At 33.1% G+C, this 24,646-nt stretch overlaps 2 protein-coding genes across 14 annotated transcripts in view; one reads left to right on the top strand and one right to left on the bottom strand.

Moving 5' to 3' along the window:
• The first annotated feature begins 219 nt into the window (after window positions 1-219).
• Window positions 220-18,237, top strand: LOC106072336 (phosphatidylserine synthase 2-like). 2 transcript variants are annotated; one of them, XM_056043866.1, is made up of 13 exons: window positions 220-477; window positions 3,595-3,764; window positions 4,127-4,228; window positions 4,988-5,070; window positions 5,984-6,051; window positions 6,592-6,723; window positions 7,960-8,010; window positions 8,886-8,999; window positions 9,417-9,535; window positions 11,228-11,342; window positions 12,163-12,308; window positions 12,792-12,978; window positions 13,274-18,237. In XM_056043866.1, the coding sequence occupies exons 2-13, from the start codon at window positions 3,619-3,621 to the stop codon at window positions 13,406-13,408; spliced, it is 1,398 nt and encodes a 465-aa protein (XP_055899841.1). In that variant the 5' UTR covers window positions 220-477; window positions 3,595-3,618; the 3' UTR covers window positions 13,409-18,237. The 2 variants fall into 2 exon arrangements, with proteins under 2 accessions (XP_055899841.1, XP_055899840.1); XM_056043865.1 differs by having other exon boundaries at window positions 3,592-3,764.
• A 453-nt stretch (window positions 18,238-18,690) lies between these two features.
• LOC106072326 (ras and EF-hand domain-containing protein homolog) overlaps window positions 18,691-24,646 on the bottom strand; it is a 66,239-nt gene continuing 60,283 nt past the window's right edge. For all 12 annotated transcript variants that reach the window (XM_056043995.1, XM_056043996.1, XM_056043988.1 and 9 more), the window contains one exon: window positions 18,691-24,343. In XM_056043995.1, the coding sequence (XP_055899970.1) occupies window positions 24,244-24,343 (100 nt within the window). In that variant the 3' untranslated portion in view covers window positions 18,691-24,243. The remainder of the gene's footprint in view (window positions 24,344-24,646) is intronic.

Below are 24,646 nucleotides of genomic sequence, written 5' to 3'. Positions count from 1 at the left end.
GTGCAGCGTCCAGCTTAGTCTTAATGAATTTTTTTTCTAGAAAAAAACATAGGGGAAACGACTTGGCAGAGTTTAATTTTATGTCATTGTTTGACATGCATGATTGGATTGACTGGATTGTAATATATAACATCTGGATTCTAACGTTAGCATAGTATTTAGTGAAGATAGTTTACGTGTCGATACCAATAGCCATTTCTTTTCATTACAATAAAAAAAAATATGGTGTGATCTGCAGTTGACTGTGTTTATCTGTTCTAGATCTAGACACTTCTTTATCGAAACTCCTTTAAAAACAAATATAGATCTATCTAGAATAGACTCTAGATCTAGATTAGGAATAGATCTAGTCTTTCATAACTTTCAAGAACTCTGGTCATTTTTGTTTTGTTTTAGACCATTTTAGAGAAACCAAGATCCAAACAGTTGAAACAGTCAACACTCACACTGACTGTAGTGACTGAGTCTGAGTCTGAGGTAAACAGAATAAGATACAGATCATGATGATGATCTGTCAGATGCTCTACACTTCTACACCGGCTCTCCTCTTGAATGATAAAAATCTAATGTCTAATTAATCATATTAATGTCTTTCTAATGATTGTCTAATCAAATCTAGACTGTAACTGTAGTGTTACAGTTACAGTGTAGAGTCAGAGTAGACGAGATTAAATTTAATCACATTTAGAAATAGATTCTAGAATTAGAATGTCTAGATCTAATAAAATATCATTTAGTCTAATATCATTTATCATTATGTATGAATTTTACTAAAAACTAAAAAGCTGTCAAGACTTAGACTTAGACTAAGATTAGTAAGATTAGTCTTAGATCTAGATCTATAACTATAAGTTTTTATAAGTAGTCTAAGTCGACTAAGTCCTAAGACTAAGTCTATCTTATCTTATATAATACAGACGTTACTTCAAAAAAGAAGGTGATTACGTCCTACGCGTCATGCATTTAGTCATGCATATTAACCAATGACTTAAATTCTGCCAAGTCACTGGTTTTCCTGGCTAGCTCAGGCAACCCATTCCATGCTCTAATAGCACTAGGGAAGAAGGAGTATTTGTACAAATTTGTCCTAGCATATGGGACGAGGAATGTGCCTTTATCTTTGTGTCTTTCAGAGTATTTTATTAAATTTTGTTTTTGTATTTGAAGATTATGGTTAAGTGTTTTATGTATTATTGCTACTTTACTTTTGAGTCTTCTGTCCTGAAGGCTTTCTAAATTTAGTGATTTTACTAAAGGTGTTACTCTAGTCAAATGTGAATATTCGTTTGTTATGAATCGCACTGCTCTATTTTGTGTCTGTTCTAGTTTCTTAATGTTTTCTTGAGTTGAGGGGTCCCAAACAGAGGATGCATATTCTATTATTGGCCTAACCAAGGTTAAATAACATTTTAGTTTTATGTTCTTATTTGATTTATAGAAATTTCTTTTAATAAATCCTAATGCTTTGTTTGATTTTTTGTAGTTTCATCAATATGTGGATTCCATGACAGTTTTTCATTTATTATAACACCTAGGTATTTTGCGTTTTTAGTCTGTGTTACTGGTTTGCCATGAATAAGATAAGTGGAATTAATTTGTTTTAGTTTTTTTGTTACTCTTAACAACTGACATTTTTCTGGGTGGAAAGACATGCTCCAATTTGATTCCCATTTCTGTAATTCATCTAATTCTCTTTGTAAAATATCTGTGTCTTGTGTTGTTTTTATTGTTCTATATATTATGCAATCGTCTGCAAATAATCTGACTTTTGTTCCTGAACTAATGCAATTTGGTAAATCATTTATGTAAATTAAAAATAGTAGTGGACCCAAGACTGTTCCTTGAGGTACACCTGAGTTTACTGTTATCGGTGTTGATTTAGAGCCATTTATTATTACAGTTTGTTCTCTCCCTATCAGAAAGTCTTTAATCCACTGATGCAGTGGACCATTAATGCCGAAATATTTTAATTTTTTAAGCAAACTATGGTGGTGAACTTTGTCAAAAGCCTTAGAAAAATCTAGTAAGATAGCATCTATTTGTTCACTATTATCAGTCTAGAGTCTACTAGTCTAGTCTTACTCTTACTCTTACTTCTGACTCTGAGTCTTAGTCAAGTTAGTGTCTTACACTTGCTTTCTATATATATATATATATATATATATATAATATATTAATATATTGTTACGTTTCTCTCTCCTAATCAGGCCTTCTGTAAACACTGCTAAACACAGCACATCTAACACACATCAAAAACCTGACAACAAAAGCTCAAAATAATCTGGTGCAATTAAAAAACCAATATGACACAATTGGCAATACATCAACACTAAAAATGCTATACTGTACTTCACCGTACTAAACTAATAAATATAAACTCTACTGTCTCTATCTCTTCCTGGACTCGTACATTGACTTCAGGACTCCACAAGGACCAACTTCATGGCAGACTAATATTCCTGGTCTCCTCCTTGTCCTGTCTTGAACTGCAGCTTTCTTACACACTGTGTCTCTGGTCCACGCAGGCTTTCGATCACATGACCATAACATTGGTCGTATTTGCGTGTAATCATAGTACTGTCCCTTGTCCATCGCCTGAGTTCACGTGTGTGAAAAAAAAAATCTTGTCCCTGGCTAAGCCAGGCGAGACCCCCCCCCCCCCCCCCAGGTCAAATGTTAAAGTTGAGTTACGTAGTTGATATATCTACTTATTAAATAATCGTGGCAAAATAGTAATAAAATAGTGTTAAAAAATGTAGTATGGCTCCACAAGTCTAACTGCTTCATGTTTGTGACTGAATCAGTATTTGAGACTAATATCACACCTTGACCATGATAGTTTATAATTGGACCTGGTCGATCAATAACTGATGTGAACAAATCCTCAAAACATTGCACTAACAAAATAAAAATATTGACGAATTCAGCGCATGCATTTACTTCATGGTGAGTCTCTGTTATCCCCCACCCCAATCATGTGTGTACAGTTTTTCATGATTCTCACCCCCTGTAAAAGTTATCGCATGGTTTGGAGATCTATCAGACACATCAAAGGAAATATATCTAAAACATGTATGTTTTTATTTTCAAATTCCATCCTTCAAATCATTTTCTTTTTACACCAGCGGAAGGACACAAGCTGTTGTCACTTTTCCCATGCTCCACATTTTCATTCTTGGCTGTTTACTGAAGACACAACAAGGTTTCTAATCACACAGTTTTACCCTGAGCTGGCTGCATTTCGAAAGTAAAAATAATGCCACCATTGCGAGACTAATTTAGAAGGGAAGTGAAGGAGGATAAATTGGTGGTCCAAACATTAACATAACACTTTTAACATTCAATTGTTTTTTTCTAACACAACTCCACTTGCTCAGCTCCGTGCATATTACCAATGTCACACATTTTGTACATTATTTTGACTGATAACAAAATTATAAACCTTTAAAAAAAACGTTATATAAGATGTGGTCCTATGATGAGTCTTGGAAGGTTAGAGGTACATACATACATTCATGGCATTGATCTTGAACTGATATAGTTAAAAATATTTCTGTGCCAAACTAGTATTTTTTTTTTCTTTATTCCTAGCAGTTTGATTACTGAAGCCCTAATTGGATGGCGTCAGCACAGAAAGAAAAAGCTGAAACTGTGAAACATGGGCAAGATCTTGTGAAACTTCACAGCTCTACAGCTCATGACTGGCAGACTGAAAAACGTATTCATAAAGATTTTTATGATGATGGGACATTAACATTTTTTTGGTAAGCTTCATGGTACATTTTCATTTACAAAAAGAATTACACACACAACAAAAACTTAATTATTAACTAATTTTAAAATTATTTAGCACTACTCATGATATGATGAGCCATAATGTTATTACTCGACTGCTTGGGCTAGCACCCTAAGTCTTTAACTGGTTCTAAATTTTTCTTGCGAGCTATGGAGAATAACTCGAATTAGTATTTAAGTTAAATTTATCTTACAGTGAATATTTAACACCTCAAGGTAAATGCACTATTAAATCCTTTTTCCTATCTCTCATTATGCATAATGCTCACCTTATAATTTATCACACTTAAATTTGAGAACTAAAACTTTTGTTCAAATTTCTTCCCAAAAGGCGAGCACACACAATCACTGCGCTGGTGGTTTTCAGTGCTATCTTGGTTTATGTAGCTCTCTTTGAAGAACCTTCACTGGACAGAGATTACAATGCCAAGAGGTAAGTTGTAAGAGCTATTCATAATGTTCCTGGTTTAAAAATTAAAGATATTTCAATGTCTGAAACACTCAAAGTAAAGTAAAGTTCCCCTTCAGACCTTCCAATCTATGGGGCAGATAATGTAAAGGTCATCTGTTTCTGTGGCTCAGCACAACGACCAACCGTCTTTACTTTCCCAAACTAATGTCTGGTACCCATTAGAGCTAGGTGAACTCTGAGGTGCCCTAAACATCCTGAAATAAAATTTCCATTCTTCACCAGGATATGAACCCAGAACTCTCAGTTCGGAAGCCAAGTGCTTTACCACTCAGTCACTGTGCCTCCAAAACACTCATAGCACACTTAGAAAAAATACATTATTTTTGAAAATATAACATTTTAAATGATTTGATTTTAAACATTCTGGCGTCAATCTTCATTTTGACACTGTACAGTATTCTCACAGTACCTGAGCAGGGTGCTACAGTTTTGCAATAAGTTTCATAAGCGATCCAAAAGTATTTGGAAATATTAATTTTGAGCAATGGATGAAGACATGTTGAAAATTGTATGTTAAGAATTAAAATTGTCAAAGATAGGAACATAAAAACATGAGAAATGTTGCTATGATGAGGCAGGTCAAGGTGACAATTTGCAAGTTGAGCATTTCAATTTAGTTATAAAAATTCATGATATACAAACAATTCCAACACCACAACAACTAAGCTTCATTACAGTTGACACCATTGCTATGATATTTCTTCCTGTATGTATTTACAGAGGATTGTTTGCCCTTATCCTGGCCTTTCTTTTATTTGGTATTATTAATACCCCTGATGGGCCATTTATCAGACCGCATCCAGGTGAGTTTGTGTGAGACTTTAGTTCATTTTTAAATATAGTTTGTTATAAGCCATACCTGGAGCTGCTGGGGGTTCGAAAATAGTTAAATCCTTGGAGTTGACTATAAACTAATGATGTGGATACTTTAAATATGTTTTCAACCTCTCAATCATTTCTAGATACATTCCAATAATAAATTGATTGCTATGTAGGAACTAGTCTGTTATAAGATTAAAAATTATATAGTTTTTTTAACATAATATTACTTAGATTACTATGTATGGGTTTAAAATTTTAAAACATAAATAAAAGAATTGCTTTTGAAATTAAGTTCAGAAAATGCTTCTGTAAAGACAGCTACTGATTACAAAATGACTAGACTATCTCCCAAACTTAATTCATGCAAAGTATCTTATGGGGAGCCTAGACTAACAAATGGCTGATAGATCTAGATTCAAGATATGATGAACATTAGCATAGTATTTAGTGTTCATTTGTGCAGATATTTCTTTTTATTTCAATAAAGAAATATAGTTTGATCAGCAGTTGGCTGGTATATATATAATGTAAAATAAAGTTCCCCTTTCAGAACATGGGGTCCTTAGGGCAGATGTGTTATGTGGCCAGCATAACGTCCAACCGCCATTACTTTTCCCCAACTAATGTCAGGTATCCATTACACCTGGGTGGACTCAGAGGTGCCCTAAAAATCCTGAAATTAATAATCCCAGTCTTCACCAGGATTCAGACCCAGGATCCTCTGGTTCAGAAGCCAAGTGCTATACCACTCAACCTCCGCACCTTTATTAATAATGTGCTAGAAGATTGTTATAAATGCTTTTGTAAACAAGCAATTACCAAGTTTGTTGTGCTTTAACCTTGATGCTCTTAGTCTTTATAGTTTTTATCTAACTTTGTATTTTTCTTCTTCAGTATTTTGGAGACTGATCCTATGTATTAGTATTGTATATGAGCTGTGTCTAGTGTTTTTACTATTCCAGGTAAATTTTACTTTACATGGGTTCAGGGTTGTCATTTAACTCACTAAATAAAATTGATATGCAGTATACTTCTTAAATGAGGCATCATTTAAGAATGTTATCTTTTTTATATATATATAATATAATGTAATATTATAGATATAAATATAAATATATATAATTTTTGTACAAATTATCACATAATATTGTGATGTGAAAGTTTTTGTTTTTTTAATTTCACCCATTTTCATAACTAGATAATATTCTAATCCAGTAATGATTTATTAGTTCTTTTGAACTAATTGAACAGAAGTCTATTGAAGAAATAAAATATAGTTAATAATGTTAATCAGAAATTTATAGTAGCTTTAAGTCTTGGATGTGATACATATTTATAAATATGACTGAAAAGATATCTGTGATATAATTTGACTTTATTGTCACAATGCATGGTACATTTTGAGTTCTCAATCAATAGATTTATGAACAAACTTTGAGATATCACCAATTATGCTAGTGAGTCAACATTAAAGGAGTATATTTGACCTTATTTGTTTTTAGGATGTCCATTCTGCAAGGCTTATCATGAAGCATTTTGACTCCTCTCTGGGGCAACCGCTGCCAGAGAAAGACTATGGTGGGAATTGCCTTATATATGATGCCAACCATACAGACCCTTTACATAATTTTTGGGTAAGTCACTTGACAAGCTCATATCACAATTTGATTTTTGCCACTGTATCTTTAAGAGCAATGCAGAGGTATTAGGCAAACAAATGAATATGAGCAAGTGTTTTGACACAAAACCATTTGGGATTTAGGTTTTTACCTTTACATATTCCTTAGTCTGTTGGACATTTGGGGCACCATGCAAGATTCATTTACCGTCTTTCTCCATTCCTCTCTGCCTTTTGCCTTAGTTAGAACCTCTTTCAATGGCAGGCCCATCTATACTTTTATGTTGTCCTCCCATCACTTTCTTTGTCTGCCTCTTCTTTTTCCTGGTACTGTTCCTTGAAGGAAGGTCTTTGCGAGCCCTGAAGATCTTGTAATATGGCCATAGATTTTTAGCTTTCATTTTTTTTACGATAGTTAGCAGGTCATCATGGAGTCCAATCGCTGCATTAACCCTGTCTCTAATTTCTTGGTTTGTGATGCGGTCTTTGAATTTTTTAGGATTTAGGTTATTAGATGAATAGTAATAAAAAATTGTTATATTAAAAGTTTGGCAATTCTGGATGGTCAAGTCTCAGCATTAAAGAGAGACTGACATGCTCCTTGGTCATGGCAATATTCCTGTATGCTTGAGAATTTTGGATGCTAACTTCAGAATTAGAGCAGAGGATCCTATCAATGGAATTGAGATGCTACAGAAGAATCCTAGGTATCAAATGAGGAAATTCGAAACAGGATCAAATTGTCAAAAAATGGAAGCATGCTTTGATTGTATGGCCATGTCACCAGGTCCTCAAAAATCATGAAGAGAAACAGCAGCAGGGAAAAGAAGAAGAGGCAGACAGAAAGCCATGGGAATACAACATCAACACGCCTGACATTGAAAGAGATTCTAGTCAAGGCAAAAGACAGAAAGGAATAATAAAAGATGGTTGACAGATTGTTTGTGTGCCCCAATGTTCCAACAGACTAAGAGATAGGTGAAGGTGTGAAGAAGGGTTTGGCAGGCTAGTTGTTTATCCTTGATCAGTAAATCTTAGCATGGTTCTCTGTTTGTAAAGCACAGCTGCATCAGTTCACAAAATAAATGTTGTTTATCACAAATTCTTGTGCTGCTGGACTGTATAATAAAAAAAAAATAATTGTTTAGCAATATATATATATATATATATATATATGATTTCATATTAGAACAATACGATTGCAATACTCTGACACGTAAAACAATTTTATTCTTGATTCTTTTTGCTTCAGGACAAAATGGATGGCTTTGTTCCCACACATTTTATTGGATGGTGGTTAAAGGTAAGTATTCGACTTAGCAAAACTTGTTCAGATTAAAATATTTAATGCAATAATTGGCTCAACACTTGTAAATATTGTATTTATCAAGGAGGTGAGGTCATTTTTTTCTGTGACACTTCACTAGCATTGACCTCCAGTAATAGTACCCCAATGTAGCACTGAAATATTTTTTTTAGTAAAAGAATGGACTGGACAAGCAAGTTGAACTTATAGTCAATCCTCACATTAACACATTACACGACCAATTCATTGAATATAATTATGTTTGGCCAGAAATAGTTAAAAACTTTGAAACAATTGTCAAAGTGTTTATTTCACCCAGAAACAAAATATCATGCAGTGATACTATTTTACTATTTGTGCTGTCCTGTTATAGAACTTTTGGTGAGTGACTTTTCAATGTGTTGAATGTTGAGGCTCTAGAAACAATTCTTAATCTCAAAACGTTTTATGGCAAGTTCAGAATCACCTTTGGGCAATCATATTAATTGTTTTTTTCTTGAAGATAATTTTTAAAAATAACCTTTTAATTGATTATTTTTTGATGGCATAAAAACAGAAGCCTAATTTAAATAAACTTAACAAACAAGAAACAATACCAACAAAAGCTGTATAAAACAATAAACAATGGAAACTTTATATACCGAAATTATGATCTCTCTTCATTTACACAATATATGATGGGACGCAACATAACAGTTTTTACTCCCTGGCTAAGGGAATCATTCTACCTTGTAACAACATTCCTAGTGTTGATATGATTAACCTACTCTTTCATATTTATTTGATTTAGTTTGATTTCTCTTCATTTCATTTGACTATTTATAGATTTCGTACGCACTATTTATGTCCTGCCCTTTTGCTTTGTCCTCCAGACCTTAGTTTTGAGAGACTGGTGGCTGTGCACTGTGTTGAGTATCATGTTTGAAGTGCTAGAGTACACATTAGAACACCAGCTGCCCAACTTCAGTGAGTGCTGGTGGGACCATGTAAGTAGCTAGCCAGTGCTGTCAGAATATTTGAACTTATGCAAATGGGAGTGCCCAAACCCCAGAGCTCTACTTATATCGAGATAAATAAGGCAGTGAGAAGCTCTACCTTTTTTGGTCTGCAGTATTTCATTGGCTTTTGTTTTCTATTTATGATTTAGTATTTTATTTATTATAGCTACTTAACTTTTTATTCTTCTGTTTTGAAGTGTCTCTAAGTTTTAGTGATTTTACTAATGGTGTTACTCTAATCAAATTGGAATATTTGTTTGTTATAAATCTTGCATTCATTCTACTTTCTTTATGTTTTCTTGAGTTAAAGGATTCCAAACCAAGGATGCATATTGTAATTTTGGCCTAACTAAAGTGAACTAGTCAACATCTAAAAATGCAATATATCTTTATATATTTTTTCAGTGGATCATGGATGCCCTTGTGTGTAATGGACTGGGCATCTACCTCGGCATGAAAACACTCAGGTATTTAAGCATGAAGCCCTACCACTGGAGGGGCATGTGGAACATTCCCACATACAGGTAAGATAATATTTTTCATTCATCAAGATTCTTCTTCTTCTTCTTCGTTCTCATTGTTATGTTGGAGTGTTCAGATGAGTAGACCAATACATGAGATGAACTATTGGGGTGATTTGGGGCCAATGTCTTATACGGGCCTCTTGGTAAAGAGAGCAGTTTTGGAGGACGTGGTCTGCATTCTCTGGTGATACTCCACATGGGCAGATTTCACTGGTTCCAATTTTGAGCTTCCGGTACATGTGTTGTCGCATTCTGTTGTGTCCAGTCCTGAGTCGAAAGATTAGACGTTGGTCTTGTCGGGATAGCTTATAGTAAGCGTCATCTTTCTTGTGATTTGGATGAGAGCTCGTCCATTTCTCATTTATTTTATTTATGATTAATTTCTTCAATTCTTCTGGATAGAGTGCAGAGTTTATTAGTGAGTTAGTTCTCCCACTCCAAGCGAGTGTGTCAGCCTTCTCATTTCCTTCTAGTTCTATATGAGCTGGTATCCATTGAATAACAGTTTTTTTGCTGTTGTTGTTGAGCTTTGTAAGTGCTGTTCTGAGGTTTTTAATATATGAGGAATCAGAGCTTTGCAGGCTTTGGAGTGTTGTTTTTGCATCGGTTAGAAAGACAATCTGACTGTGTGTGGAACTTGGATGATTTGCAAGCATGGTAGCAGCTTGTGTTAGTGCTTCCCTTTCTGCTCTGTGACTGTCAGAGAGCTCTCCAGTTGCAATGGATTTTTCTAGTTTTCCTCCATCTGGCCATTCGATAAGTATTCCAGCTCCTCCATTTGAGGTGGCTTTATGGGTTGAGCCATCCGTGTAAACTCTGATCCACTGATTGCTAGGATAATTAGTATGTAGAAAACAGTTCACTATTTTCTTGAGCTCTGTTGGTCTGTAATCAGATTTTCTTTTTATGCTTTCAATATGGTCCCTTATAGTAGGAAGAGGGCTTTCATCCCAGGATGGAGATTCATTATAGTGTATCGAGGATTCCAGAGTAATTTTTTCAAGTTGGTGTTTCTTTTTTAGGTTTAGAGATTCCTGTATGAAATTGGTCCTTTTGAGACGTTTTTTTGTGCCAGTTTTGTGGATTTTTGTTCTGAGTGGGTGCCTCTCCATGGTTTCCAATTTAGTGAATTATTCATCAAGATGATGTTTAGGTACTGATTGCTGATGTATTAGATATCTCCATAGTCCCTTTGGTGGTATTTGGTTTGAAACATATGAGAAATGTTTTTAGAGTTACAAATTAGCCACTATAGCCTAAACTGGTAATTTAAAATAGGAACATACAGTTTTTCAAAATCAAAACTGAATGTTGTGAATATAATTTTTAGAATTTGTTTTTAAAATGGCTTTTGTATGGTGCAACTTTCATGCTTATAGCATACTCAGAGCAGTATGGTCAAATCTCTTTTGTAGACCAGTTGGGGGGGGGGGGGGGGAGAGTTTCTGGGCTGTTTTTAGGCACTCAGCAAACATAACTCAGCTCGAGTCGGTATTCAAACTCTAGCCCCAAGCAGATTTTGCTACTCAGCCTCATTATCCTCATGGCTGCCAAAGAAATGTAGTACTTTATTAAGTACTGTGTATTTCATTGTATATTGTTTTTTGTTTTTTTGTATTAGTGTGAAGGAGGGAAGATGTAGAAGTTAAAGACAAAATATGTTTTTAAAATGTCTTTATTATGTCTTGTTAGAGGGATGTTGAAGAGACTTGCTCAACAGTTTACACCTCACAGCTGGATAGACTATGACTGGAAACCAACCTCAAGCTTGAAGAGATGGCTTTCAATGCTGGGTGTTATTAGCATGGTAAGTTTCTCGTGGAAAAAAAAAGAAAGTTTTTAATCTGTTGCTGAATCTAAAGCAAGGATAAGCTACTCGTTTGAACAAATAAAAACCATGCTAGGATATATAGTAAAAATGTTTAAGATAGACGTCTCAGGACCACATTATTTAGTTCAAATATCTGAGGTTCTTTTGGAGAGGAGACTACTGCTTCATGGGCATCATTCTCAGCAAAACTAATGCTCAGGGGAAGAAGAGGAAACTGTGCCTCATATTCTGTTTGACTGCCCCAGACTTGCTGATCTCCGTCTCAACAGGTCTGGGAAACCCAAAATTCTCGACCTGTATGGCGACATTTATGCACTATGCAAGACAGCAGATAAAAAAACAATTAATAGTTTAAAGGCACTCAAACTTTAGTTTGTATGATTTATTGTATATTGGCTTACAAATGAAAGGCTCTAGTTGATATTGTGGTTGTAAAAGAGAAATGTTTAATAACGTAACAGGTTGTTTTTTCTTTAAGAGCTTATTTTCAAATCTTTTTACATATTTATGTTGAATGGAGATATATTTAAGAGGAAATGGTGAGTGAAAGAGCGTGTGGAGTTAACTAATGCTCATTTTAAAAATAATGTCCTTTAAGAAAAAGGTTAATACACATCCTTATACTATTCCTTACTATTCTTAGTTTACACAAATAAAATTCTAGTCAGTTCACTAACTGTTATGAATTAGTCCAACAGGTAACTTGGCCACTGAGACCAAGCACTCTTTTCTTACTTAAAACATTGTATTCATAAATATTTAATCTTTTTTTTTTTTATTGTTTTGAATTTTTCAGTTTTTACTAGCTGAGCTAAACACATTTTACTTAAAGTTTGTTCTTTGGATCCCACCTGAACACTACTTGTGTTTAAGCAGGCTTGTCGTCTTCCTTTTCATGGGAGCAGCAGCCATGCGAGAAACTTTCCAGTTTCTGGATGATCCGTAAGTTGTTTGAGGACATTCTTAAAAAATTTTTTCTAGAAATGTATAATGGTCTTAAACTATGAATAACAAGAAGGCATTTTTTTTAAGTTTGAAGATAAAAGAAAAGTACATAATCGCATGTGGCTATGGCACCCAGACCTTGTCTGGGATAACTGTGAAATAGGATAGAAATATAGAAAACATAGCAAGAGAAATATATAAAACAATATTGTCTGCTTCAAAACAGGCACTAAAAATTAATATTATAATACCAATCACAAACCAGCATTGCCCATTTGAAAAAAATAAAAGTTGAGGGACAGGTCAAAGTAGTTATAATTAAGATGCAGTAAAAGTTAGTCATAACTTTCTTTGTTACTCTCACTTACTTTCTCAAGAGGGAAAATTTATTTAGAGACTTTTGACACATATTTAGAAGCCTTTTTTTTTTACACTTGAAATCTCCTATAGTCATATTTTTAAAAAATATTTTTTTTTCAGCAACTGTAAGAAGTTTGGTCGACAGTCTTGGGTAATCGTGAGCATTATAATCACAGAGCTTCTGATTGTCTTGAAGTTTGACTGGAACACAGTGACAAAGCCGCTCCCCAAGCCAGTGGCTATTTTTTGGTTAATAGGAGCATTGGGACTTTTCATATGGACAATTGTCAAGTTCTATATTTTTAAGGTAGGCTATCTCATTTATAATAAGGCTTCGAGTTTGAAGTTTAATTAGGAGTGCAGTATTTCATGTGGCTATGCAGCCCCAGCTGTGACCTACATATTTTTCCACATCTTGCCTGTTTCAGGATGTGAAATGTGATATATCTTATATTTCTTTCTTGACTGTTTCAGGATGTGAAACATGATATACCAAATATTTATGTCTTGCCTGTTTCAGGATGTGAAACATATCTAATATTTCTTTCTTGACTGTTTCAGGATGTGAAACATATCTAATATTTCTTTCTTGACTGTTTCAGGATGTGAAACATGACATACCAAATATTTCTAATCCGAGTGAACAGTCAAAGAATAGTGAGAACAACAACCTAATGAACAATTTGACTTTGGACAGACCTCTGCTCAGGCAACGCCAGATGAGGACGAAAGACTGAAACTGTGATGTGCCTAATTGGATGGGCAAGAACTGAAAGCCTGATTCCATATAAAGCTAATGAAAAAATCTATTTTTAGATCAAGATATCCTTACTTGTAATATATTGTTTTGGTAATTGAAATATTTTATAATATATTTATGCTCGGAATGGAAACTTGCAATTTCAAGCTGTCAAAAGTTTTTTTTTCTCTTTAATTTTAAGATTGATGTGTAAGGGGGAAAGGGGGGTGGGGAAGATGTAAGAGAAGAGCCTATTTATGACATGCCTTGAGTGTGAACCAATTTTGTAACAAAAAAAATTCTTATACAAAAAAATTAAGAATCCAATTTGTGAGACATACTTCTATACTGCCCAATGCTAAAAGTTGTCATGAATCTTTGTATTATTCTGTGTTCATGTGATTTACATATTATTATCTGTAAAGTAAGTTGTTAGTTGTTGTTTTTGTTTCACCAGCATGTGAAGACATGAAGGAAATTGTTTGTAATTCATTCTTTAAAAACAAATGTGCTGCAATCCTTTTTATTGCCAATTGCTTACATAATGTTATCTTTACTTATTACAGAGAGCTTCAATCAATAGTATTGTTTGTAAGGACAATCATTCATTGGGAGGTGATATACAGCTGTTGTTGTCCAGTTATGGTTAGAACCTTTTTGGTTCCAGAATCTAGCCATTTTATGCGGTGATACTTAACATTTCAATTCAGTGCTAGTAAAATTGTGTTGGCAGAGAAGGTTAGCCCACTCAGCTAACGGCATGGGGTGTGAAACAAGTTATTGAATTTTTTTTTTTTGTGGAGTTCAAAAATGAGGGAATATCCAAACAGGTCATCATTTTTTTCTCTTTATCTTTTTAACTTTCAATTTTTTTATTTCCTTAAATTTGATTGTAAAGTAATGTTTTCTTTTCTGTTTTTGGAGAATTTGTTTTTCTTGCTATTTTATTTTGACTCTTCATTGATTTTTAAAAATTATTCTTGTTGTCCAGTTATGGTTAGAACCTTTTTGGTTCCAGAATCTAGCCATTTTATGCGGTGATACTTAACATTTCAATTCAGTGCTAGTAAAATTGTGTTGGCAGAGAAGATTAGCCCACTCAGCTAACGGCATGGGGTGTGAAACAAGTTATTGAATAACTATTCTTTGTGGAGTTCAAAAATGAGGGAATATCTAAACAGGTCATCATTTTTTTCTCTTTAACTTTTTAACTTTCAATTTTTTTATTTCCTTAAATTTGATTGTAAAAGTAATGTTTTCTTTTCTGTTTTTGGAGAATTTGTTTTTCTTGCTATTTTATTTTGACTATTCATTGATTTTTAAAAATTATTCTTGATACAACAATCAAAATGCGTGGTTGAATAAGACTGGAGCTCACTTGATCGAGCTTATATTTGATGTTCTCTTGAACAATCAGAATGATTGAGGAAGGATAAGGGTGACAAAATTGAGGTCAAATTAGATCTACTTTGCTTTGTACAAGGATGGTTTCAATCTGTTTCATCAGAAGTTATGCTTGCTGTTCAGTTTTGCTGCATTTTGATCAAGCTAGTTTTTCAATGATATTAATACCATTTACAATTCAGTTACATTTACCTTGTTGGTTTTTTTACCTCCCCCCCCCCCCCCCCCCCTCATTTTTCTCTTCATCATATTTCATGTTTTATTTTGTAGAATTCTATAAAGGTTTAGCATTAAACATCTCCCTGAGACATTGCTAAGTGACCCCTGTTCAAGTTTTCAAAGACAAATGATGCTTTTTACTTGCTTTTGCCCACAGAGCAGAAGTGACCTCTAAGTTTTTCTTGGTGTGCTGCTTTTGTGAACATTTTTTGATAGGAAAAACTTTATATATACCTAAAATCTATCCAGTGTATATTTCAAAGCTATAAAGGTAGTACGTCTCTCTAAGTGACCTGGATGTTTATGAGAAAGATGATTGTTTATTGTAGGTTGGTTAATGGTTAACCTCTTGAATTTAAATTCACACAGCTGAGGTAGAGTTCTAGCTCTAGACCATCAACTTCAGCAGCCATGCTGACATTCACATTCAAAGAAAACAAATTCCATAGTATCATATGCTTGACTAACTTACAGAATGGCTTTCTTTTTTTTGGACAAATGTTTACTTTTGTTTTGCCTCTAAGTACAAAGAAGCTAAATTCTTCTCAGGACATATTTATTATTATTATAAAATTTTGACATAATGTTTTTCATTTGACACTTAATTTGCATATTATAATCAGCTCTTAGCAAATTTTTATATTTGAAAGAATGGTGGCCTCAGCCGTGTTAGTTTGTATTGGAAGGGATAGTAGTGCACCTATTTTCATGGTCTAGGAGTGTCCCAGTAGGTTTGTGTGTCAAAAGTATCTCCCTATGCCCTATTGTGACCCTTATTTTACACAAATCAGCAGGGTGTAGTTCTTTTTAAGTCCTATATGTCTGCCCAAAGAAGACCAACCCGCCATCAATATGTGCCTTAGCCCAGACTCATCTATGCAACTGATCAACATCCAATTGCTTTAATAAAAATGATAGATAAATAATTAGAAAACAGAAAACTGGGTCATGGGCATTCAAAGTGTAACTACAAACATTGTGTGTGTGTGTCATCTGTGTTAGAATTGTGGTGGCACTGGTGGCACACATTTTGGTCATTATGGAATGTCTTGTTTTAATGTTCAATTCATGTTGACAAAATATCTGATGGTACACCATCTGTTTTGATTGTTACATATTGTTATAATTGTCTATCTGGAAGCACATTTTATAGTGTTTAAAACAAATGTTATCTATTTTAATATTCTTTATATATATGAAGGCATAATACTGTTTAAACCAAACAAGCACATGACAGGAAATGAACGCTAGTTTTGAACTCAGGTATGGAAGGGCACAAAAAAAAAGTTTGATAGAAACAACTTGCCATCTTTCATTACAAATGCATGCATTAAACTTGATTATCTAGATGGGGGCTCCTTTATTTGTATGGGAACACACAAAAAAAGGGTCATTACAAAGTGTATGAATATTTAAAGATCCTTTGATTTAATCTTGATATACTGATAGTGAAAATGAACAAACTTGAAAAGTCAAACTTAGGCTCTAATATTTTGAAGTATAGATGCACATACCATTGAATCATTGACTAATGACAAACAAAAACAACCTACAAGATGCTATCAGCTTTTGTGTTAAATACAGAACATTTTGTTTTTTTCAAGGCTACTAAAATGCCTTAATTGTTTTGCCAAAATAGCCATTTTTGATATAGTTATAATTTAAAGTCTAATAAAGAATTAGAGATTCCCTCCAAGATATACTTTCTCTTTTTTTTTTTTTATACAAGAACCTGAAATTGTGAAGGACTATGTGAACAACGGGTTGAATTAAACATTTGTTCAAGTCTTTCCTCACATCTCTCCTGTCTTTATTACTAGAAACCATTCATTTGAAGTCTCAGAGTTTGATGTCCGCTATTTATTCATGGCTAAAAAACATTACATTTTAAATTGAATGGTTCAAATGTGAAAACAGTATTACTAAACATTACTTTATCACAAGATATGTCTAATTATCACCTTGTGTTACTTTAATATGATGTTTGATATTTAGGTTAACATTGCAATGATTGCACTCAAAAGAGAAGAGATATAAACAAAAATTGTATTACATTGTTAGTTTTGCTACCATTGTTTATTTTTTTGTAACAAATTGTCAGAAGTGTCCTTGCCAGGGTTTTACCAACACATAGAGATAAATATATTTAATGTGTATTTACTGTTGGGATTGTTGCTGTAATTATAATGATCATTGTTTGATGTATGTGTTAAGTGTTCTATTCTAGTGAACAAAATTATTCTTGTAAGAACAATTTGACATTATTTGGTGACATATTTTGTTGCTTGACCCAGCTGCAACCCTTTCCCTGCTTGCAAGCTACTCAGTGTTCAAGATTTGTTTCTGAATGTTTGAAATTTCCCATAATTCACACACCATTCCTAAATTATTTCTTTGGTTGAAGAGTTACTATTTATTGATTGTTCAAGGTGAATGGACTAAGCTAAAACAGTTCAATGCTTAAAGGGAAATAGTTGTTGTTTAATTAATGCTGTCGCATTCAAAACATTTGACTATTGACAATGCCAAAACTGAAGTGAAGTTTGCCCACTGTCTAGTTGAATCTTTAGGCAAGCCTGAATATCCTGGAATAGATTCAAACTGTTATACAAACACATTTTTTCTTGTCAGCCTCTATACCCAGTGAGCAAGGCATTTATAAAAGCTAACTTAGAGAATGAGTGAAATCAAAAATATTTTTGAAGGAATTTTTAGACAATTTAAATTTGAAATATAAATTATAAACTTTGATAATATTTGCCCATTTTTGGGGGTTCATGTTAATGCATTTGGTTAAAAATGAAAAAAAAAATTTGTAACAGTTTCAGTCCTAATTTTGACAAGAGCCTTTTAAAAAAAAATTCTATGACAGCAGCTAGAAGGGTCTCAAAAAATGAATTAAAAACTATTCAGTCTCAACTGTATGAGAATGTTGGATACATCTGTTACCACATTTTACACTGATTGTGTCCTAATATGTCAGTGATTGGCAAACCATAAAGAAGATTTTTCTGTGACTCTTTAAAAATTTTTCTCACATGCTGTCACTTTAAAAAATCTGTTGTGACAGTGTGTCTACTTTGCTGTTCTTTTCTGGTTGACTTCGACTGTAGCATTAAACCATTGGTGACTGGCTCAATGTCTCAGTTGACAAACTGTTATTGTACTGTATCCTCACAAATAAAAACATATTTTATATTTCAAGATATTCTTCCTGTGTGTCATGTGTTTGTAATAAAAGATTTTTCTAATGAAATAATTGTTTTAAATTTCACACTTTCTTTATCTACAAATACTTGGAAGTAATTAATTTGTCATATTCAATACTTATGGGATGTGTGGCATAAACCACTTGGCTACCTGACAGCACAGAAACCTTTTCTAGATACTCCCTATCCCGTATCTCACTAAGACCAGAGCACACTGGTGAAAGATAGGTGCTATTCAAGCAATTTAGAAATATATATATATATATATATATATATATATATTTTACTAATCCATCATGTCAGAACAGCTTTTACTCAAATCTCATTTTCCATATCTGGCACTGCTAATACTACAGTAGTGTTTTCAAAGTCTACTTGTAAACTACCTCATTTACTGACTTAATGGGCTTGTTTTCAGAGGTTCACAAAGAATGACCCAACACTGGTATCTATTTATAAGTTTATTCACTTTTTTTGTTTTAAAACAATATTTAATCAGTTAAATGTCACATTATCAATATAATGAAATATGAATCAGTTGCATGTTAATAATGTGTAGATAAAAAGATATGGTTGAGACATGTACACTTCAGAGACCTGATTATCAGCACTCTTAGCTCAGAGGGACATTGAACACTTTATGTGTGGTTCATCTTACAATCCACATGCGTTGTACCCTGGTGATAATTAGTACAACGAGAACAAACAGAATTATATTTGCATAGACTGTCAATGGCGTATGAAAACAGAATAAATTAAAGCTGATTACAATGAGTGGTTAGTAATAGAAATCACAGTTAAGAAACTTTTCTTTTAAAAAATGTACGTTGCTTGAAATATTTTTAATGGTACAGTGGCTAAGAACACCTGGGAACCATTGGTCTAGATTTTTAAAAATGATTTAAACTTGAACTCAAGAATGAGAATAACGCTACTAAAGGCTACAGGTGTTTTCAGCATAATTCAATACTAGCCAATGAGTCTCTTAAAATGGGTTGGGGGTTTTCAGAAAAAAATACCAAGCAACATAGCCTCAGCAATCATAGAACATGCAATATTTGCTAACAAACTAATACAAGATTTAGTTCAAAAAGTTTGCAATGTTTTAAGATACAGGGTTTTATTTATACGATGCTTCAAATTATGTTCACATAATGGTTTTATTATTAGTATTTTATTTTATTATTATTGGTTGCTATTAAAAAATCAGTATGCTTCAGCAAAGAAAAAAAAACGTACTACAAAGACCTAACTTTTATACTTGTCTTCCAAGACAAAACATCATTTGAGCAACTTTTTTTTTTTTAAACTAGCATAAATAGTGAGTTCAGATTCCAAGAAAATATTTCTTTATAGGAACATCCCACTTCATTATAATTTAAAGTTGGCATGGGCTCCTCTTACTACGGGAAGAAAAATACGCTGAAGACAACACAAGCTGAGAACGAAGGAAAAGGCTTGGAGGAGCTAACAGCACTTCAACAGACCACCTAGCAGGATGGCTAGGGAACTTGATGCCATTCTAACACTATCTTCAGAAAGAACTTTTTCGGTTATACAAAACAGTTAAAAATCATGTACATAGCACTATTTCTGAAAAAAAAAAGTTTAGCGGGCGGGGACACTGACCCTAGTGATGCCACTGTTTGTATTTAATGTATTAGAGGGACTACAGATTAATGGCAGAAATCTAAAGGAATGTGGCTGCTGTTTCAATGATATGTCAACTGTTGGACTTCTGGATAAAAAGCAATATCTGGGGTGACAATTCAAATTGCTCAGAACTTGAAGTCATTTTGGCTTAAGCTGAAGTTCCTTCAAAAAATGAGGAAAATACAATTTATAAATAAAATATATACATTCTTTTTCTTTGTGTGTCTTCTGGAGCTAGGGGAAAAAATGCTCTAAAGCCTTAGGACCAGAAATGTGAGAACATAAGAATGTAGAAATGAGTGGAATGTTGAAAGTAATTACTTTTAACATGACCAGCACATTAAAAATAAGAGCATTGACAAGATGAATATCAAAGTTGAGAGAAAAAAAATACATTTCAAGTGACATTCACAACACATTGTAAAAATACCCTATATCAAACAGTATGAAAAGTTCATGTACTTTAAGGCTTTAATAAAAGACATATGACAGTGGAAACATTAAACATGAATGCTGCAATGACTAGAGTATCCACACAACTTTGAATTAAATACCATTCTTATAGGGATGATCTTCTGTAGGATAGAGTCTTCTCAAATTGGTATTACAGCTTGAGTGGTTTAATTCAATAGAAGAGATGGGAGGAGTATCTTGTGGCCAGCACAAAGTTTAGCCACTGATTTAGGACAATATACAATTCTTACAAATCTTGACAATCATTGTACATAAAAATATATTAACTATATCTTATAAAAACTCTAAGTACACTTACAGAATGCTAATACAATTGATTAGCTAGACAACCCAGTTTAAAGCAGGACATGAGTTACTCATTGATACCTAGCAAGTACTATACAATGTATTTACCAAGTGAATGGTACTATCTAGAATCTCTTGACTGATATGTTATATGTCTCTTAAATGATCAAAGTTAATATTACAATTAAGTGTATCTATTGTTATGTTAAATGCCTTTATAAGGAAGACTTTCGTTATTTTTACATGCAAGTCTGTCTCTCTTGATATGTTGATAGCCTTTTGAATGTCTTTCAAGGACCAGACAAAAGTTAACATTTCAATTACATGTACATGTTTAAACACAAGACTTATTAATGATAGGACAAGACAAACAGGATTACAAAGAATGCATCAAGTTTCTAAAAGAAAAGTACAAAACTGGAAGTCCTGCTAAGGAAGTGACACTGAAGAATGTCCAGAGTATTAAAGGCACACTTAGTTTTTTCAACTAGTAATGAGACAGTTTTTGATGAAGACATTTAATATGATCCAAGTGTAAAAAACAAACAATATGCAACATGACACAGCATTACTGTAATCTAAATGAATGAATCAAATATGACTAAAGGATTACATTTCCACTTTTCTTCATAGATCTTAAATATTTATTTTCGTATTCAATTCAATTAATCATAAATTCAGTGTGTTTAAGAGTTCCCAATAGATGAGACATTGCATACCAGGATGCACAATCAGCATTTTGGACTGTTGACATAGTATTCATGCTTCAACCATCCTCTCAAACAAAGAAATATGTTTGTCCATATAATCTTCTTTCTATGAGTATAAATGCCAGAGAAACTATATAAACTATTCAAAGAATTTTTTTTCAAATTTTAAATTTCTTGACAACAAAAGCAAATTATCAATTATTCAAATACCTAAAAACACATATTATATACTGCGTTCTCAATATTTGTGTTAGTATACTGGTTACATAGAAACTGAAAAAAAAAAACTGAAAAAAAAACAACAACAAAAAACCCAACAAATATTCATAATTTAAATCCAGATAATTCTAAGTCTATCCACACTGACTATAACTTGAATGAGAGTCAATGGGGGGTAAACTTATCAATGTCACAAGTTTCATCCAACAAAAGAGTTTATTGAGAGATTCTTTGCATGATGGGCTAATTCTATTCAACATGAGACTTTCAAATGATGGGACTAATAATAACATCTGCTATTACATACAATCACAAATTTTTTCATTTGTAGAAGCATCTTTCATTAATTTATATATGTATATAAAATATAACTTCTTAGACTAATAACTGAAATGTAGAAGTCTTACAAGGCTTTGTGGGAAGACTAGTGTCAGCATTACAGCATGCACTATATATTCCTTAATGTTTTCAATACAGTCAAAACATAATGTCATGGAAAAAAAAAACAAGCAAAAATACAAATAATCATATTTGTTATCAAATAGATTAGCAGTCTAAAAATGCAAATATTTCCAAATGCATGAGAGCCTCAGTTTGAAATTGTAAAAATGTTTTTTGTTTAAGCAGAGCAATCACTGAATCCTCAACATTTGTTAAAACTTGAAGTAAGCAAGTGTAATTGTGTTGAATACGTTTTATCTCTAACAACCAGCTCACCCTGAATGGGATATAGCTAACATAGGCCTACATATTACACTTGCAACCATGTTAACTGTAAATCCCACTGCAGATTTGCCCAGTTTTACATGTCTCCATTATGTAAGCAGACCAGACAATTAGAACCAGCTCTAAGCACTGGATTCTCTTTCTTAGAAAAAGAAATATATAATAAATATTGCATGCTTACATAAGAGTTATTGATATTCTCTTGAAAACAATATATAACAGTAAATAAAACTGTGTCATAGACGCTATAGATATTCTTTGGAGATATTAACAAATAGACAATAGAAAGTGTAAATTAAATCACAAAAAAATACATTTCCTTATTTAGATTCAATCCATCACTATAACATATAGTAATATACAAGTCAATAGTACCACAGCCATCAAGTGGGCAACAATTTGAAAACAACATGATTGTGTACACATCTGAATGTTCAGTTAGGAAGCATTATTACCAACTTACGCAAGGCACAAAGACCTAAGGCTTGAAACAAAAATGAGAAAGACTGGAACCTCTTAATACTCAAGCAGGTGCCACCTTTACCTGTGGTGTTTGTAGGTAGGAATGTTTTTCCAGAAAAGGGCACCACAACAATAAGAAGTGCTCTAGGAGATAAACAAGATTCGTATGACAGAAGGCGGTCAATACTTAAGGCACAGATAAAGTCATGTAAGCTAAACTTAATATGTGCACAAAATTTTAATTTATATCTATATCCATGGAGTATTTCTACCTTAAATCAATTGAATGTATTTACAAATTTGAATAAAATAAATAATTCACAGCACTTCTTTCTTTTTTTTTTAAATAATCAAAAATAATTTTTTAGTTTTGGAAGCAAGATTAGTAACATGTTAAGTAGGGAGTTAAATGAAGACTTATTTATACCCAAAAAGTTTCCCTGGAGTGATATGATTCAATAGGCAGATCAAGTTGACCTGTTACAGTGGTTAATGGTTAAGCAGGGTTTATGTGGGTTGTAGTACCTAACAGTCATACTTCTCCCCAAACAGTATAAGGTACCTAGTTAGAGCTGTGCCAATCAAGAAATTCTGCATGATCTAAAGTTCAGAGTAAAATTTTCAGTATCTTCACTATAATTTAGACATGGGACAATAACATTAAACAACTTTGTGGTTGATATATTTATAACAATATCACATACATTTAATATTTGTACCAGTTACATTATATGTCATTCATAAATATTTACATGATATATGCAATATTTACACATGAAAACAGAAAATGTTTAACCTAACATTATTGAAAAGGTACACAGGTCAAGGTTAACTAAATCAATTACCATATCATACACATGCTGCTGAGTGGAAGTGGCAAGCCAGACAATGAACTGTGCCCCTAGGTCTTTTAAAATTGCTACACTTTTAAAATTGCTTCACTTTTATGCTCTGTTCAAGGCTCTGGTTATAAGCAAGTAGTCTCAGCATCTACAAGCTATAAGCCAGAGGACTAGATATCCAAATGCTAAATTTAGATATCCAACTGCTAAATCTAGATATCCAACTGCTAAATCTAGATATCCAACTGCTAAGTATATGTCCAGAAGTTCCATACACCTACACCCAAGGCCAGTGCTTGGCTCTACCCATGACCTCAGAACCCAAATATGTTAAAGTTATGGTGCCCTGAAGAAGGATATATGGTTTCAGAAAATCAAACAAAAAAAAAACTAGGGTTTGTTTTTTTCATAATATTTTTCTTACAACTACTAGAATGATACAATATACTGATACATTATACATTGTATGAACGTAAAAAAATATTATAATGAAGTGTGAATTAAGAAACTCCCTTCACCATTGCATGAGTTACAAAGACGAGAGGCTATTACACAATTTATCACATGTATAATAAATAGATTTGTTGATTAGCCTTGCACCAATCCATGTAAGTGCTGCGGGTCTTAGGTTTATGATCGCTTACAACAGGATCCAGATTTTTTATCTTTCATCTCATGTAGCTGCATGCCAACTGTCTTGACTTCTAAATCTTCATTAGTGCGCAACAATCTAAAAGGAAAAAATTTGCCAATTTTTTAAACAATAAAAGTTGGTACATTTTTTTTCAAAGGCAATTAATAGATGAAACAAAAGCTTGGGAATTTTCCTTAAGTTTTAGGTATTAGCTCCAAACAAAAGGAAAAAAAATAGAGTAGAGTAAAAAAAAAGCCAATGATAAGAGTGTGGCATAAAATAAGCAACATAAGATCAAAGTCATGGGCAACAGCTGCTAGCAGGTCTTACATAGAAATCCACATAAAGTGTCTTAAGTAGACAAAACAATATGCTTATCAGTGAATTATCTCATTGCCT

The sequence above is a fragment of the Biomphalaria glabrata genome, chromosome 10 (genome assembly GCF_947242115.1).
Source record: "Biomphalaria glabrata chromosome 10, xgBioGlab47.1, whole genome shotgun sequence".
NCBI classification, from domain to species: Eukaryota; Metazoa; Mollusca; class Gastropoda; family Planorbidae; genus Biomphalaria; species Biomphalaria glabrata.
This window is presented reverse-complemented; position numbering and strand designations above follow the sequence as displayed.

What these genes read in the sequence shown, in the direction of transcription:
- LOC106072336 (XM_056043866.1), top strand. Translation starts at nt 3,619, where the DNA reads ATGGCGTCAGCACAGAAAGAAAAAGCTGAAACTGTGAAACATGGGCAA. An exon ending in TTCCAGTTTCTGGATGATCC is followed by an intron (nt 12,309 to 12,791) that starts GTAAGTTGTTTG and finishes TTTTTTTTTCAG; the next exon opens with CAACTGTAAGAAGTTTGGTC. An exon ending in TCAAGTTCTATATTTTTAAG is followed by an intron (nt 12,979 to 13,273) that starts GTAGGCTATCTC and finishes TGACTGTTTCAG; the next exon opens with GATGTGAAACATGACATACC.